The sequence below is a fragment of the Oxyura jamaicensis genome, chromosome 4 (assembly GCF_011077185.1).
Source record: "Oxyura jamaicensis isolate SHBP4307 breed ruddy duck chromosome 4, BPBGC_Ojam_1.0, whole genome shotgun sequence".
Classification (NCBI taxonomy): Eukaryota; Metazoa; Chordata; class Aves; order Anseriformes; family Anatidae; genus Oxyura; species Oxyura jamaicensis.
Window position 1 is genome coordinate 66,281,640 of NC_048896.1, and position 18,716 is coordinate 66,300,355.

Sequence of the window (18,716 nt, forward strand, 5' to 3'; positions counted from 1 at the left end):
TTCAATCAACACGGCAGTTAATCATTCCCTAAACCATTTTATCCACCCTTGGGCCTTTCTGATTTAACTATGATGACATAGTAGTTGTTGTAATGCATTTTTGAGGAAAATATTTGTGTTATCACATGCATCAGCAGGGGTTGTACCAAAAAAAACCCCTGAGGGGCAGGAGGTATTTGTTTTTTTACAAGCTTTGGATTTTTTTATTTTTTTTTTTAATCTTCATCCTGTTCTAAATATGGGAGAATGACATTCACTTCTCTTTTTTAAGGCTTCTCTCAGACTGCTATTTTCTGCTTTATACTGAAGGAAAACTATTTTGCTTTGGTCCTGACATAGAGGGGAAAGATCACTGTAGAAGGCTGGGGCTGTGAAAATTGAAATAAATCTGAGTCTTATTTAGCCTAAAAGAAGACTGCATGTAGTTGGCATACAGGATTTCAGAGAACTAAAAGTGAACAATTAATAAATAATAATTGTTAATTGATAGAAAGGTTTCACACCTGGTGTACCTTAGCAGATCACTGACCTGCGGGGAGATCAGCAGGGGAGGGTGAATAACTTCCTGAAAGCAAGCTCAGTTGGGTGGCAGGGTGAAAAGGAAGAGCATTTTGGTTCAGCAGTAGTCAGTGAATGCAGTCTGAGGCTGTGTGGACCTAACAGTGACTACCAAAGGCTGCAAGAAAGAGTTTCTTCACTGTTTCATCAAGCTCACATGCTTCTCGTACAGAGAGGAAAGCAGAGTAAAACACCTTGCTAGACAGAAATCATGTGGGTAATTATCTGTGGAAAGATTTGCAGTGGAAAGGATGTGAGCTGATGCAGATAGCACACAGGATCAACTACTGAAACAGAAGTGACATCTGCTTTTGGCTGTATCCAAGTTTGGGGCAGCCTCCAGTGGTCGTCATAGGCAGGACATTTTGAAGTAAGAGTGAGCAACTATAGGTTGTGGGGGCAGTGGTACCTGTTGGGGTACGCGGCTCTGAGCCCTTGGCTCTTTCGGAAAGGTCTGCCCTTCCGGCTGCTTTTCTGCAGCACCAGAGGGGTGGCTGCTCTTATGGCTGTACAGAGGTACGGACTTAGAGACAGGAAAAGCCAGTGTTAATTTTTGGTCGGATCTGCGGGTGAAGCTTGCTTGAAAGCTAAAGCCACAAGTTTCCGTGCCTGTGCCTAGCACGCCGTGAGTGTGGCTTGGCAGGGTAATTACAGAGTAATTACAAGGGAGAACTTGAACTGTTGGGGTGAAAAGGAGATAAGAGAACCCAGAAATTACTACTTGTGCCACAAAGGGCTGAACCTTTAGCAGAAGAAGCAGGGAAGATTTCAGACACAGTGAGTGCTTCTGAGATTTCCTTAGGATTTTAGGAAAGTGTAGTTAGGAAGTGGGAAGAAGTTTGGGCAGGTGGCCACCAGAGGGGATGGTGAGCCTGTCCGTCTGTGAGCTGCAGCTTGAACAAGCAGTGATCCTTCATCCTTCCTGATGCCTTTTTCTGTTCCTGCAGCACCCCTGCTGCAGAGCTCAGGTATTTAAACAAGACCGCCAGCATGACCTGGGAGTGCTGGGCACAGGCACTTTAGTGGCATGCGCAGTGTTTCTCATAACAGATCTATGCTGCCAGCCAGTGGCTACACCCTGCTGTACCAGAGATGCTAAAATAAAGACCCCGAACATGTCAGGCCAGTAGTTCTCAGTTACAGGCACCACAAGTCTCTCAGGTGAGCCTGTGCCAAGAAGCAGCAGGTGGAGTTGGTTCGAAAGTTGTTTTTCATTTGCTCACAGTTCACTTTTGGCCTGCAGGGAAGAAGTGGTTTCCTCCCTCCTTCTATTGTGCGTCTTTCTGTCCCATGCACTGTGAAACGACAGCAGTTGTCACTGGGGCTTTGCTGCAAATCAACGTTAGTGAACAACTGAGGAGGAAAAACAGCCACTTACTGACATACATACTTGGAAAGAAAAAAAAAAAAAGAGAGAGAGAGAGAAATCCATACATACCACCTTATCTCATTTTTCTCTTCCTGCTAGTGTTCAGACAATTGAAACAGAAAACCAGAGAGATCCTCAGGGGTGGGGAAGCAAATCCCAGACAGGCTATGAGCTGTCTTTCAGGAATGCTGCCTTAGTTGCTGGATTTAACAACCCAGCAAACACGTGTTCTCTCATTTCTTCCTTCCTGTCAGCTCCACTCCTCTGCGTGGGCTGATCTCGGGGCAGAGAAGTGATGAGAAGCTCAGCGAGTTCCTGTGGGGTTTTCCCACTGCTGCTGCCCTCCTCAGCTGCTGGCAGAGCGCCCGCCTGTCTCGGGCTTTGGACGCTTCATTCAGACAATGCTTTGCTGGTGCTGCAGAAGTGCAGCGGCAGCAAGTAGAAACCAGAGCTTGCAGAGACGCCTGGCTCTAAGGTTGGGGCCACATTCACAGCCGATCAGCAGCACCATCTGCAGAAAGACTTGGCAGCCAGGAGGTAAGGGGGTGGCTGCTAAAATCCGGGATCCTGACATGTGTGCTCCTCAGGCATACGCAGTGCCCCCTGCTGCCGGGTGTCTTGGAGCTGCTCATGGATTGTACAACACTGTGTTTAGGCAGTGCCTGACTGGGCAGCAGGGGATAGCGCTTTATTATGAGGCCAGTCAGGCAGTGGGACAGCTTGCCTGGGGAGCTTGTGCAGTCTCCATTCTTGGAGGTTTTGTAAACCTGTCTAGATCTGGTGTGTCGGCCTCAGAGGTGCCCAAAGCTACCATGTGCCTCAGATGTCTCCAGTCCCCAGTGTTTGCCTTGGTGGCTTGGTCCCAGTGTGTGTTTTTTTGGTGCTTTTTGCAAGCCAGATGCCTGTTCTTGGTTCTCTTTGTCTTCCCTGAGCATCTCCTTAGCAGCAAGATCCTTACAAGGCCTCCTCCTGATGGTGATCCCAAGTCCCCTGGGCCATGTGGCTTTCACACACAGCAAAGAGAAACCACACAGTGCCTGTGTCACTGTCTGGGGCCAGCTCTGTCAGCAGAAGCTGAGCTCTGAGGGCAGTGACCCTGCTGTGTACCCAGCCCCATCTCAAACAGTTTTAGCTTCTAAGGCTCAGAGGAAGGTCCTCTCCTGTGGGGAAGGGGTTGGGCATGGGGGAAAGGAGGAGGCTGGAGGCAAGACAGGTGTCCCCTGGGAGCATTCATCTTCAAGAGGGTGAGAGCCTGTGGAGGGCATCAGACTGATACAGATCAGATCATTTGGTCAGAAAGGCAGATGTGCCCTCTGCAGGCACAAGGGATTCACTGCGAACCACTGGGGTGACAGTTCAGGGCTGGATCTTGAGAAGTTACTGGAGGAATGGTCATTGCTCACCATCTGCATGATTGTGTCTGGGCTCTGCTGGAGGACAAGGTAAGACTGACCAGAATGCCTCTTTCTGTTTTGTTCATTCAGGTGCCAGAAGTCCTCAACGTTATCTACATGCAGCTGCTGTTTGTGCAGCACAATGCCCTCTGAAGCTTCCTCCCTGAGGCTGCGCTGTGTCCTCCTGCAGCAGGTCAGCACCACGCCGTACAGGAGGTGACATTTTCCCCGTGATAGCTACCCCGCAAGGACAGGTTAGCAGCAGTGATTTCAGCAGGGAGGAGCAGAACCAGGTTGTGTTTGCTCACAGCAGCAAGGCAGCACTTCAGCTTCACCATCCCCAAGGGAACACATTGGTCTGATTGGATTTACTTCATTTTTTCTCATGGAGAAGCTTAGACTCTCTATGCAAATCTGTCTCCCCACTGCCAGGTGTCTTGCCAGTTGCCTGAGAGAAGTGATGGGGAGCAAGCATGACAACCCTGCCCTGGAGTTTTAAATAGGGGCAGTTTTGGGGCTGCTTTCACCCTGCTGAAAGCAACAGGTTGGTGGCCTTGGGTGTGCTCAGGGGAGAGCTGTATACCCCTCTAGACTTGATTTATTCTGGTGGGGGTTTGCTTGTTTTCTTTATTACTGTAGACTGAGGGTTGCTCTGGATGCTGTTGCAATTTCCACAGTTCTGTCTTTTTGGGGGCACCATGTCTGTGGCCCCACACAAGCTGTGGTCAAGCTGTGATGGGGAGACTACCTGGCTAATTATTGTATTGTCACTATTAATTACCATTGGCAGTACTGGCCTGGTCCCACCATTCATTGCCCACCTACAGCAGCTGTGCGGGGCCAAGCAGGGCCCACTAGGGGCTGTGGGAGCTCCAGAGGCTCTGGGCAGGAGGTGAGGGTGGGCTCCTGTCCCTTCCCCAGGGGTGCTGGCATTGGGGTGCCCACTGGGCAGCAGAGGAATAAAGTCTGTGGGGCTGCAGCCCAGTGGCTCCCTGCCTCAGCAGAGCAATGCACGGTGACACGGGACCAGCCTTTCCTCTGAAGGGCTGCCCACCAGTTCTCAAGCACAGCCCGACACCGCACATGGGGCTGTGGGTGAGGTGCCTGTCCCCCACTGCTTGCCGAACATCACAAGTAGGGTCTGGGAACAGCAGCCCCAGCCTCGGGGTTTGGGAATTGCAAAAAGACTGGGCGCTGTTGTTTCAGAGTGAAAAATGGAGGCTGAAGTTCCATGGGGTTGTGGCTCCAAAAATAAATTAAGTCCTTCGTTTTCAGAATGTGAAAATAGAGACTAATTACTATGGTTTTGGACCCCAAAAGCCTGCTCTTTGGGCCCCAGAATCCAGCTATTTTTTGGAGGTTTTGGGGATTCAGAAACAGAGGTTGTCAGTTTTTTTATGAAGCTCACTATAAGATTAAAGCTTTCTTTTTTAGCAATTGAAAATGGGGGCTTAAATCCTGTGGTTATGGGGCTTCACCCCCCAGGAAAGAAAAAAAAAAAAAAAAAAAAAGTTAAAGCCTTCATCAGAGCTTAAAAATGGAGACTAACTGCCGTGTTTCTGGGAATTGCAAACAAGCTCAGGTGGCTGTTTTAGGGGCTCAGAAACATTCAGGCTTTTCTGAAGCTTGCAAAAAAGTCTTTGAAAATGGATACAGGGAGAGGTGCTCCGAGCTTCAGGCCTCACAGGGTGCCACAGCGAGGAGCCAGTGCTTCTGGTGGCTCACGGTGTCCTCCTTCCCTTGCAGCAGCAGCTGGCACAGAAGGAGGAAAGGAGAGTTGCGGTGTGGAGCTGTGAGGCAGAAGAAGAGCGGAGGACTGATGAGGGAGCAGGAGGAGATGCAGCCTTGGCACAGGTACGGTCCGACACAACGCTTGGGGTCACTCCCCGGGGTGCAGTGAGCCAGCCCACACACCTAGGCCCGGATACTGGTTTATTTCAGACTGCTGCCAGTCTGGGTCCTGGGTGGTTTCCCACCAAGCTGGCACACCCACAGGTTTCCCCCACAGTTCCTTATTGCTATGTTTACACCTTGGTACACTCCCCTCGCTTTTACTGGGTGCATAATCAGCACGCTGCTGACCTGACACAACGTGGCGCCAGGCACAGAGCTGCTGCAACACCTGGGGTTATGCAGCATGAGCCAGTAACACTGCCCCCGGGCAACCCCCAGTGGTTGTGTGCAGAGCCACAGCTGCACGTGGTGCGATCTGAGGAAAAGAAAAAGGAGAAAAAAAAAAAAGAAAAAAAAAAGTTAAAGCCTTCATCTTCAGAGCTTAAGAAAACTGGGGCTAACTGCTGTGTTTCGGGGAGTTGCAACCAAGCTCATGTGGCTTTCTGGGGGGCTCAGAAACAGGCTTTTCTGAAGCTCACTGAATGTGTTTTCAGCAATTGAAAATGGAGACTGAAGTCCTGTGGGTTTGGGGCTCAGAAAAATAACCAGTCATACATTTTTAATGCTTGAGAATGGAGACCCAGTACTGCAGTTTTGGGACTCCAATATGGAGGCTAAGTGCTACATTTTAGGGACGAAAACTGGAAACTTAAGTCCCATGTTTTCCCAGCTTGAAAGCAAGGACTGGTGCTGTGCTTTGGGGTCCCAAAAATGAGCTCCAGCAGGTGTTTTGGGGGCTCCAAAAGCGAGGCCCCATGCCGTGTTTCTGAAGCCCAGCCAGTGCTGTGTTTTCAGTGACTGAAAATGGAGGCTCGGTCCCACGCTGGTGGGCCTCAGAAAGTGGCTCCGTGCCCCGTTTTGGGGTCTGGGCCATGGCAACCAGGTCAGCAGCAGGGGGACTGAGGCCAGCACGCGTGGGCAGGCCAATATTGTGCCTCTTATCGTCTGTTACAAGCCTACCTTGTAGAGCAAAACAAAGGTCTGATTGCTGTCTGCTGAGGTCTGGAAGCATGGAGGGGATCGCGCTCCTTCGGAGATCTCTGGTGCTAGCAGGTCTTGTAGTAGCTGAGGCTGCTCCTCAGGGCAATTTTCAGTGACTCAGGCATGGGCAGTTGTCTTGTGCAGTTTCTCATTTCTCAAACCAGTATTTCAACTCACATAACTGTGTAACTTTCAGAAAAGTAAATGCTGGCACTGGCCAAGCCACCAAATAAAGAGAAGATCAGGGATTACCTTGCAGCATGTCAATCGGTTCCCCAGCATCATGAAGAAGCGACGCAGCAGACAAGAGCAAGCACCTCCAGATTTGTTTCTTTGACACGCAGTTCATGCCCTTCTTGCTGCCATCACCACATCCCTCGAGCTTGACACTGCAGCACCCTCAGCCCTGCGGGGCACCAAGGGCATGCACCTGAGACTTGTTGGAGAGAAGTCAGTCATCCTTCTCCCCGTGCCACGCACTCCCAGCTCAAAGGGATTGACCTGCACCGAGGGCCTGGCCACCTGTGACATGAACCTACTGTGTAAAGCGATCCTGCCTTTCAGCTCCTTTCAGCAGGAGAAACCCACGCCAGCACCCCCACAAAGCACCAGGGGACAGGACGTAGCTTTGCAGTGCCACTGGTGGAGCTTCCAGTCCTTGCATCTCTTCGAACAAAATGTCCCAAAGGAACATATGCAGCCACAGCAAACCAGAGCTTACTGACTCTGCTCAAGTCAGACACTTCAACTCGAGTGTGTGATGCTGCACCATTACAGCTTCCCAGTCATCTGACAAGCCAGCAACAGTTTTTTCCTAAAGCATTTTCTGTATTGCAAGAGCTGAAGCAGCGCCCTACACCAACCTACATTCAAGAGAATTCGGGACATTGATAAATGCTGCAGACATCAGTAGTTTATTGGTATGTTTAGTCAAAACACATTCAGAATGGAAACTTAAAGTTAAAAATACTTCCCACCTGCAACAATTAAACTAGAATCTACTAGCATATAATGCTTGACACGTTACAGCAATAAAGATGGTAATCCACTGTCTTGTATAACTACTAAAGCCAAGATGGTCAGCCAAGTTTGTTGAAATAGAACCGTAATGACAAAATACTCCCACCATCCACAAATCAGCAACTAACAGTAATGGTCAGCGAATCCCTTCCTTTGCTCTATGAGGTACATTTACTATAAAGAGGGTCAAGAACATGTAAAAGTCCACAGTACAGCAGGTGAACTATCACCATGTAAACTTCTCTGGATGACGTTCCAATGGTTGTTCATGTCACTTAAACAAGAAGCAAGCCAGAAAGCTGAATGGCTCAGTAGCTCTTTTAATACTCCATTTTTTGTTGTTGAGATTATTCCCAGTGCCATTTGCCATACAAATGAAATAGGTGGCAGCAAAACACCATCACACTACAAAAGGGGAAAAAAAAGGAAAAAAGGAAACAAGGAAACAAAAACCCCTACAGAAAATACACCAGTGGCAAACTGCTAACTCAAGACAGCAATTAGTCTGAAGGCTTCAAACTTAAGTTGCGTTGTGTGTTGAGCGGTTCAAGTACTATAAATTTCCAGGTAACAGCTGAAAATGCAAGACTCTCAACCAAAAACTGAAACAAAAAAAATGGAGACTAGAAGAAATGTGCCCCAGATAAAAAGCGTATGAAAATAGTGCAAGACTTACCATGAAGCACAGAAGACCTCGAGTCTGGGAGAAAACACATGCCATTTCACTTTGCCTAACGTATCAGTAAAGTATGTGCAAAATCTTCCAGCTTACTTGAAAACAGCAAATGATTGCATAATCCAGAGACAGATTGATATTATGCCCTATCTGCTTTTGCTTGAAATTGCTGTTTTTTTGAGGTCTTCCATGCTTAGCAGCAGCTTTAAGTGGTCATACTCTCACACGGACTCACACGCCAACACACACCCCTCTTTTACTCCTGATGCCTTGGAGCTGAGCGCTTGCTGCACACCCCAGCACCAAGACGCACTGCACCGTCTGCTGCAGCTGCAGTTCATGGGAACGTGCTCCAGAACGTCATCCTGGAACAGACCTCTCAACTGGACAAACCCACAAGTAATACTGAAGAAGAGGATGTCTCCTTTCTATCCTTAAGTCCGGAGCCACACAACGTCAACTTCAGCTGAGAGTAATGTGCAAAATGAGTAAGATTTTTTTTTAAAAAAAAAAGCACAACTGGAAAATGCAAATACTTAAGAGCTGCTATTTTGTTCTCTGAAAATTGCAGTATCCTCATCTGATATGCTCACCCTCACAAAGGATGCTCAGTTCTACTGATTACGAGCTGGCCCAAAACGTTCACCATTCTCGACTGGCTTCTGAAATGTCCAAGAGAGATTTCATTTCCGATTTCTGTAACTTTGACATTGATTAAAGAGAAGAGACAACCTGGAGACTACTTGGATGCCTTCTTCCTCCCTTCCCCCCCTCTGCAAAAGAACAGACGAACTTGTTAATTGAAGAGCAAGGTGGATGATAATTTTAGCAACGTTTACTGATTGAAAGATACTGCAATTTTTAATACAATTTTTCAATGATTTCTTTTAAATGCTTTGCAGCCAATCGGCTTTGCAGCACAGTAATTCATACACTATACTGTACAAAATCACCAGCAAGACTGGAATGATGTATTCATAGAAGGCACCATCATGCTTATTACATTACCAGAGAACTCAAATACAGTCAAGACAGTTTTCACTGTACAATGCTTATCGAAGGGGAAAGGGGAAGGAGGAGTGTGTTGAGCAGCCATCCCTGTACTGAAGAGGGGCAGATAGAAAAATCTGACGTGAGCTATCAAACTTGCTTAGTACTCAGGACTACGACTTGGAAACTCTGGGTTCTGTTTAGTTTACAGCTAAATGGATTCCTTCTGGAATAAACTTGCAGTCTTGTTAAGGTTTGTGTGTGTACATATGTTGGTCACAGCAAGCAGATCAGATGCCCGCATCGTTTCACAAGCTATTCTGTCTGAATAAGAGGATGAAGGTTTTTTTTTTTTTTCCTCCGATGCCTCCTGTAGATGTCAATATAAATGAGTTCAGAGTACCCATTAGTGCATTTTGATGAGTGCGTAAACATGAGTTTGTCTGGAGCCAAGTGTTCTAAAAAAAGAAAAAAAAAAAGGCAAGCTTCTCCAATTGCACAAATTGCACTATTTGTGTTTCCAACAGTAACAGGCAGAAACAGTAACACTTACACAAAATGTGCAGCAGAGGGTTTTTGACTGCAAGGACCTGAATTCTATTGGGCATGTCCTTTAGTTCACTTTTGTTGCAGATAGTTTACTGGTCTTTTTTTTTTTTTTTTTTTTTTTTTTTTTTTAATTTTCCAGTCCTCAATTCTCCAAGTCTACATTTATAAATTAACAGTGTGACTTCTGTTGTGAAACTGGGGAAAGAACGTCCACCTCAACTTAAACCGGAAACCAAAGGATGCTTTCACATCAAAGAAATGATCAGAAGGGCTGTGTCACATTCCAAAGCCAAAAAAAATTAACAAGAATGCAAACACGATGGATAATGTACCACTGCCAAGACTGTCTGCCCACAGTGGAGATTTCAGCGACGCTGTCCTGTGAAGCGGCCTTCCATTTGCCCGGTTCCTCGTCCAGAGCTGAGTTTCTGTGCCATGCCACCTCTCGGCGGGGGTCCTCTTCCGTCCCGGTCTCGCATCATGCCACCACCCACTATTCCACGGGGACCCCCGGGGCCTCTATCATTGCGCCGAATATCCCTACGATCATCGCCTCCGCCTCTGGTCTCTCTTTCACGAGCAGCTCTTGTTTTTTTCTCTTCTACGTTCAAGCGCACCTCACCCCGGAACATAATAGGCTTATAGGGAAGAGTTTTCAAGGCACACGTTAGTCACCATTTCACAAAGTCCATTTATACAACGCGTATGAAAACACAGCATTCGCTGCACGCCTCAGGCTACATTCACTTACAAGTCAGACAAAAACTAACTGCTAACAGTTCCCTGCAACATACAGCATTAGCCCTAACTGCCTGCAGTGAATGGAACAGCATTTTTTAATTAATCTGGCATGCAAGGAATTAAAATATCTTCCTTAATACGGGCAGAGGCTGTCTTTAGCCTTTCTGCTTCAAAGCTTAACTTCCTGAAGAACTGCTCCACCAGGTCTGACTCGCAATGGAAATGGCTGTTTTCTCCTCTCCAATTCCTCAAGTCACAGCTGCAAATAACTTTGCACCTTTCTCTCAGCCCCAGGACACAGAATTTACATGTCCTCAAGATGTCCTTTAGAAATGCACGTGCTGAGCTTTCAGCTTACAGGGGTCTCTAGCAGCAAGCATCCAGTTCCATGTGGTATTTAAGTGAGAGGTAATTCCCCTGAATTCAGTATGACACGGCTGGGGGAACGCTAGCGCAGCTCACGTAAGCACTCTTGACAGACTGAGTGGGCCCGAACTACTCACATAGTGTGCCTGTTTTTCTTACAACTCTTGTTTATGAATGAATGTCAGAAACAGTGACATTAACTAGAATAGAATCATAGAGTCATAGAATATCCCAAGTTGGAAGGGACCCATAAGGATCACCAAGTCCAACTCCTGGCACCACACAGGTCTACCCAAAGTTTTAAACCATGTGATTAAGTGCACAGTCCAATCGCTTCTTAAATTCAGACAGGCTTGGTGCAGTGACTACTTCCCTTGGGAGTCTGTTCCAGTGTGCAACCACCCTCTCAGTGAAGAGCCTCTTCCTGATGTCCAGCCTGGCCTGAATAGGCCAAGCTATGTGAGTTTTAGGGCATCCTTTGGTGGATGCTCAGCGATTAATACTTACTTTTGCAACCAAAATTCTCTGGACCGGCTCAGAGTCATCAAATACCACAAAACCAAAATTAGGCAGTTTTCCTCCCACTCCTTTAGTATTTATGCGAAGTTCTACCACATTTCCGAAGCCTGTGAAAGCACAAGGGAAAAGCCATGTTACCAGAACTTAGAGTGTCAGCTCTGCTACCTCTCTGGCTTCACAGATAACACCTGTAGAGTTACATCATGTAAAGGTCCCCCGTGTGGCCACAGTGAACGTTACATGCCTTTTCAACAGGACAAGCATCTGTTTTTCTCCTTAGCCTCTGCAGCTGAAATTGCTACTTACTCATGAAGAACTCTTTCAGTTCACTCTCATCTATATCATGCGGCAAATTCCCAACAAAGAGCTGGTGGCTGTCTGGATAGCGAATTATTCGACGATTATCGGACTCGTTCTGCTCCATGTCCCCTCTCCCTACCGGGAACAGAAAGAAGAAGGGAGAGCCACTGAGGTTAGAGTTGTGTGTGGACTCCAACACACACATCTATGTGCACAAGCACGAGGCGCACATGCTCAAAAGCTTCTGTACCTTCAAGCTCTCCAACTCCCATTTACCATGGATAACAGGGGGGAGGAGGGATACTAACCTTCCTCTTTACATAGCCCTAATAATTCTGTCATGTTCCTGTTGTATCTGCAATCATTATGCTGAAAAGGAGTTTGCTAGTTATTATAATGTAGGATTTTTTTTTTTAATATTTGGATTTAAGTCATTTCTTCATCAATTCCTTAACCCAACAACAGTATCCATATATCCATATTTTTGCACTCATATTAAAAATCGTGTTTGCCAGTCACCTCTTCTTTCATCTTCCACCATTTTGTCCCATACAAAAGCCAGAGTTCCTTACGTTCTCCCACACTCAGATGAAGTTTATTTAGCAACATACCAGACAAAAATCTTTCCTGGTATCTCCCTACTAAACCATTTCCTGCCTTGCAGTGTGACAGCAGCACACTGTCACCCCTTCTGGACCTCAGGTATGACAGGGGTCATACGTACCCCTTTCTCTCCTCCATTTCCCCATAAGCCCATTTACAAAAAGCTTACTAGCTTGTTTAAATGGTTTTCTTAAGCAGGTAAGATTGCTCACAGACTTATTCTGAAAATGAGACCATAGGGCAGAAGCTCTATAGTTTGGCCAGCTGACATTTCAGCTTTCCCTCTGCTGCTTCCCACCAGTGTGAGATCAGAATTACAAATCTCAGGTCTGTTACACATTCTCTGTACGATTCATTTAATGGTTTCATCGCATCCACAGCCAAAGGCAGAAAAAAACCCACAGCTCTGCAACTTGATTTAGCCACAAGTTGCATCTTTCACTCCCTGCTGCAGGCATTCAAATAAATAAGACTGTTAACTTGTAACATATGTTATGGTTCTTTCTCTGTGCCTTTCAGTTTCAGTTTTGTTCCCAAGTGAGGAAAAGCTTGCGTTGAGCTAAGCCACAAGTAAAAAGCACTTTCAAGCCTGATCTCTGTCAGAGTTTGGTGTGCTTTTACTGAAAACATCCATTATAACCCATTTTAGTCAGTCTGAGCTGGCAGAGGCTTACCCACCCAGCTGCTGAGGCTTAACCACCTCCACAGGCAGTGCTTGGTGAGCCCCTGGCAACTTGGTGCCTGCAGCTCAGGATGGTCACAGACACCACTCCCCTCCTTACAACCCCTGATTTATTTCCACACTTAGTGAAGATGCACGCCTCCACAACCTGCTGAGACTAAGCAGCATTTGCCCAGCTCTGTGCAGAGCTTTGCCAAGTGACCAGGTAAGGGTGATGAATGCTGCTCAGGAAACTTTCACCTCTCAACACCACTTATGACATCTGTCGAGTAACACGCAGCTGTTGTAGCAAAACCACCCTGTGGATTTGGTACTCTGTACCAGTAAGAAAATGCAGAGATCTGGCTGCTCATAAAGCCCAACTCAGAACACCATTTGAGACTATACAAGCTGGAAAAATACATCTAAAAATGATTAATTGACTGAGGTTGAGATGGTGGAAAGGTTTTATTCCAAAGCAAAGAGTACTGCCGGCCACAACAACAGCCATTTAAGACCTCTCACTTTCAAAGTTCAGCAAACTTAGATAACATGGGAAAAAAAGCAACACATCCTATTTGCAGACTACCCTTTTCAGAATTGTATCGAGCTGCATAAAAGGTGTTCAAGCATGTAAGCAAGTGGCCTGACTGTTAAAAAAAATTCATCAACACAGAGGATTGGAATTAATGCCTAATCTTTGCATCAACTCATCACCAGCTTGGACAGGGAACCATTTTCCCCCATTTCTAGTTGAAGATAGTAGGAATGGACAGTTTATTATCAGCGATACACAATATAGCTACAGGCCAGATCCCTGAAGGAGATGCCTCTCATTACCGGCCCCAAACAGACACACAAGCTGCCCCACATTACCTGGTCGAGGTCCTCGGGGTGGAAAACCTGGTCTTTCCCTTGGGCGCTGTTCACGTACACGAGGAGGCTGAGACTGAGCTTCAGGTTTAGTTTCAACTCGTGGCTGAAACAGGAGAACACACATTATTAAATACCATGTATTAAAGAACAGGCCTAGTAGAACAACAAAAATAAGTAAAAAGACAACACAAGACATAGGTAAGTGGCATGCACAACACAAACTCTGCAAGATATACATCCACGTAAATGTGTTTGGGAATATGTTTTTTCATCTCTTTAAATGCCTCTGTACCAATCCAGGACTGCAGTGTTCAATTATCTCTGCTAAGAGGTGCAAAGCAAGCATCTCTCCATCAGAACATCTCCCCATAGCATGGCTAAAGTTTATTTTCCATGTTTGACCAGGCATTGAGACCCCAACACCCCATAATTAAAGAATCCCTCAACCTGACTGAAATAGATGGATTGAATAAAGCTTCCTCATGCCAAGCTCCAACTTCATGTATTAGGAGGTAGCCCAAAAGAAAGAGAACATAACAAAACAAAACACCTTTCAAATTATGCTTTTTCTGATACAATAAAACCACAAAATACACCCTTAAAATTCTCAGGGACTAGAAAAAGTACATTCAAACTTTTGCAATCAAATAATGCTTGTAAAGATAATTTGCAAAAGACAAAAGCAACAAAAATATTTCTATGTAGCCTGCTGGCTACTGACGCAACGTACGACGTGTTTTAAATTCCATTTTCTGTAGGACAGTTGAGCAGCTGCTGCTGCACTGGATTCTTATCTTGAAAAAACAAAACCATCCTTAGGAACACGAAGATGAACACAAGCTTCTGAGGAAGATTAACTACAAGGCCAATGGCTACAGGCCCAGACTACTACAGAAAAGGAGCTGATGTTAAACATCTCCCTTATTTTCCTTGAGGACTTGAGACAACCTCCAGTTACAGTCAGAGAACGTCTCAGGGTAAAGAGGCGGTGTTTTACAAGAAACAGCCTGCTATTCGGCACCAAATCAGCGTTTCAGCCGTTGTATCACTCATGCTCTACCTAGCTAGGCGTTAGCTTATCCTTCCAACATTTCTAAAGTGTTTTTCAGCTCTAAGAATAAACTGGAAAAATCAGCCTTCCTTGTCTCCTACAGAAAGCGTTCCTTCATCGTACCTCCTTGTGGCTCACTGGAGCTCCCCTGGCATCTTTTACTCACACATTTTTACTGCATGAGGAATTGTACTTCAGAAGAAAAACTCCAGGCCTTCAGACCACGATTTTTTAGAGATTTAACACTATCAGGCTGAAACACTCCTTCCTGCCACCACCCATAGCAAAACACTTGCTAAGTCGCTGATGTCCTGCTAAATCCCAAGAAATGGATAACTTTTACCTGCTTGCCTTGCACTCCACTCACCTTCTCATCTACCACACACACCCTCTCTCTCAGCCCACCAGCTGACCTCATTAGCTGCTCCCTGGTCAGCACCACCCATTTTTGCAGAGTTCTCTGGTGCTGCTCAGAGGGGAAAACACTTCTGCAAAACTGTGCTCCCCCAAACAACTGTCATTAACATCAGCATCACAAGAGGCCTATTATGGGCTGCCATTTCCAATCCAAAAAACAGCTAACTGCAACTCTGATTTCTCAGACAGCACGCAGACTGGAGTGGAAGCCATGGAATACAGATTTTTAGCAGACAACCAGGACTAAGGGAGTTCTCAAGCCCAGGAGCCAAGTATGCCACAAACCTCAGCCTACTGGGGCTTTGAGAATAGTTAAGGAAAATAAGATATCCCCACTCTCTACTGGAGCTCACAGTGGAAGGGAAATCGACCCTCTTGATGCTACAAGCAATGCTACTGGCAACGACACCAAAACCAACCACACGTCAGCCTTCACTCACAAACTTTGGAAGTGATCTCCCCAGAGGGACAGGAGGATGGGGAAGGAAGAGCAACAGAACAGGAGACTCCAGAGGCTGGTACATTTCTGTTTTTGAGGCCTTACATGCTTTAAAAACTTCTCTACAGTGAGGTGCCTCCCACAGTGGAAACACATGCACACAAACAACCTACTAGCAAGGCAAACCACCACCAACAAAACAAAGAAACAAAACAAAGAAAATAAGCACATCTTCTCACCTAATTATCAGCAGCTAGCTTAGATGCATACCACACAACTGCTACCGCACAGTCTGAGGTAAATGTGGACTATGAAACTCACTAAGAGGCACTCAATCACCTTCATAAGGGCACTAGAGATCTAAAAATGCCCAAAGCACCTAAAGCATGAAACAACAAAACAGCTTTCCGTTCCCTCTCGTCTTATACCCAAATCCATAAAACCTGAGTCTGCCTTAAAATACATGGGATTTAAGTGTGGCTATGTCTAACACACAACCCCCTCTGCAGAAAATCTATCCAGAATCTCAAGAGATTTCAGGAGTTGAAGGAATGCATCTTCCATAAACAGATGCTTCCCTAACTCAACATTTCCATGTCAAAAGACAGAAGCTGAGGAGCACCCTGCCTACCTCCACCCGTCTGGCACCTCCAGGACAGCTAGTGACAGAGTCTCTACCTGAAAAACGCTCTAAGGGAAGGTCCAGTTTATCAGTGCAGGCAGGTATTATTCCCCACCAGCTTCTCAACATGACTACAGAAACAGGAATGAGAAATGCTGAGCTGTTTGATCTCACAGGTGTAAACAAACTGCAACTGGATCACCTCCAAACAAATAGACACACAGTCCAGTCCTTCAAGGGGTTCTGAGTTTATATCACAGGGGCTTGATTTTCAACTTGATTTGAGGGCGTCAAACTCAAGTGATGTTGGGGAAAAGAACGAGAAGGGCAGTTATTGGCTGCTTTGTAGCATCACTGATGCTGGTTAGAACAGCACCCCAACGGAATCACTCATCCACTGGTGCAATCTACTGTCCTCGTCTACATGCATAGTATCCGACGTTAATTAATCCAAAAGAATGGGACAAGGCTGCCACCAATTATTAACTCCTTGCAGAAATTCTTTAGACATCTTTTCCACCAGCTTTCTGAACACCATGTCTGGAAAGAACGCAAACTAAGGAGACAGGAACAGATTAATTCTGTCTCCAGAAGAGCCAAGTGTAGGCTCTTCCTACTTCAGAAAATTCCATGCAGAACTACTTAAACATGAAACCACAGCAGAAGTAATCTAAGAGGTAAAGAGCACGATGAGCTGCAGAGGCAACACATGAGTTTAAGGGGACGTCCATAAGCTGTGTTCTATGACTCTCCTGCATGGATAATTTTAAATGCTACTTGCAGTCATGTAACAAAAATCCAGCCTTGCTACTTTAAATAAATCATCATTACAAAACAAATCTGGTTTTTGGTTTTGCTTAAGGAAAATCTATTCTGTACTAGAACAAAGGGTTTTACTGCTCAAATACCACCTGAATAACTCAAAGCCCTGTTGAAGCTGATGAAAACAGACAAGTTTCCCAACTCATCGCATAGCCATTATCTGATTTCCACAACAGCAGTAAGACCAGAAGCAACACCACACAAGGAGTGCTTCCTGTTTTTCTGTTGTTTTGTTAAACATGCACTTAGCTGAAGGGCAATCCTAGACAGATTCCTCTGACAGTTAAAAAAAAAAAAAAAAGGAAATCAGTGCAAAAACTGCAATGACCTAGCTGCTCTACTGAAATGGTCGTCTTTGTATAAGGTTGGACATGAAGTATTTGCAACATCCAGTGCTTCTGGAATACTGATGTAGAAAAGATTAAAGCACCTATTTTTTATATTGAGGGGGTTTGGTAGGAGGCTGAATTCAGAATCTCACACCATCTCACACCAGCTTGGCATGTGCAGAACACGAGCTATCACCCGGTCAAACTTTCTGTCCTCTTTGCCCTCCTCCCCCAGTCAGCCTAGGAATGGGAAGACAGCATTGTCCTGGTAAGGAAATGTGAATCCTTCCATTCCTCACACAGTCATAAGTTGGTACAGGGTTCTGTCACAAATTAATTGTAAAGGGATAATGGAGTTCAAAATACTTCTGTAGACGTGACCCTTTCAAGGCAAACTTGCTTGCACTCAAAAATGGATGTAATCCCTTTTACTGCTGGGGCACTTCTGCCAGAAGAAATTCCCCCTTCCACACATTCTTTAGGAAACTGCTGTCACGTGGGGGACGTTTTTTTTGTTTTTTTTTCCCCTCTCTCTTCATAAACCAAACCATATCCCAGTAAGATAGGTCAAAATATCAGTTGTCATTTCCTGATTCCACATCAGCAGTTTTTAATATTACCATCACCCGAAGTTACACCAGGTAAGTGTACATGCCTTCACTTGCAACAAGAAGGTGAGTGCATTAACATTTAAGACACAATTAATTTGTGAAACGTAAGTCAAACAAATTATTCTGTTAATTTAAAAACTGAAGCAGTTTGCAGAAGTAATGAGACAATCCAAGGTGTTCACAGATGGGTTACCTGTGAGACTGGTGCTTTAACATGGGGTGGAATTCCAGAGGAAGAAACAGTACCACTAGGAGGCAGGTTTTTACTGGTCACTGAAGCCCAAGAGAAAGCCTGCAGGAAATGCAACAAACCTAGGCTACTAATCATGGCAAACCACTGACAATCCTACAGGGAAATTTGTCCGCTGAAAATACACTTTTGGTTCACATCTGACTATTAAATAACATTTGTGCTAGCATTACAACGAGGATTCAGAAGGATTTGCAGTTGTAGCCATCTGTGAACTCATCAACATGTAGCAGGTGAGTACCGTACTTGCTACTGCTACTTGAGTGAGCGCGGTTCCCTCAGCATCCTCAGATCACTGCTTTCCATCATGTAACCAAACCCAGGACTGAAAACCTTGCTGTGTTAAGTGTCTTCTGCGCAACGGAACAAAGTGAGTGCCAGGAGTTAGAGGTAAAAACGCAAAAGAGAAACAGGATTGGAAAGATATTGGGAGACTGATACTGGAGCTGGAAAACGACCTCTCTCCAGCTTTTATCCATTCCTCCCATCTCTGTCAAACTCCCTACGTGTTACCACACCAGACGACGCATAGCATTCATGGTGTTTTTAGGAACAGGCAGCCTGCCTCTAAGGAAGACAGTCAAAGCCCTCGTACTGCTTTTAGACCTATACTGTGAGTAATTTTCCAAGTGTCCATGCATTGTGTTTTTTCTTTTTTTTTTCCCCAAGGAAGAGCAGT

The 18,716-nt window shown here is 45.6% G+C and overlaps 1 protein-coding gene across 2 annotated transcripts in view; it reads right to left on the reverse strand.

The window, feature by feature from the left end:
• Positions 1-7,090: 7,090 nt before the first annotated feature.
• Positions 7,091-18,716, reverse strand: part of G3BP2 (G3BP stress granule assembly factor 2) — a 29,680-nt gene continuing 18,054 nt past the window's right edge. The window contains exons 8-12 of one of the 2 annotated variants that reach the window (XM_035326152.1): positions 17,981-18,079; positions 13,497-13,599; positions 11,363-11,491; positions 11,045-11,163; positions 7,091-10,068 (exon numbers count right to left, since the gene is read on the reverse strand). In XM_035326152.1, the coding sequence (XP_035182043.1) occupies positions 9,796-10,068; positions 11,045-11,163; positions 11,363-11,491; positions 13,497-13,599; positions 17,981-18,079 (723 nt within the window). In that variant the 3' untranslated portion in view covers positions 7,091-9,795. The remainder of the gene's footprint in view (positions 10,069-11,044; positions 11,164-11,362; positions 11,492-13,496; positions 13,600-17,980; positions 18,080-18,716) is intronic. The other variant, XM_035326153.1, reaches the window with a different exon arrangement.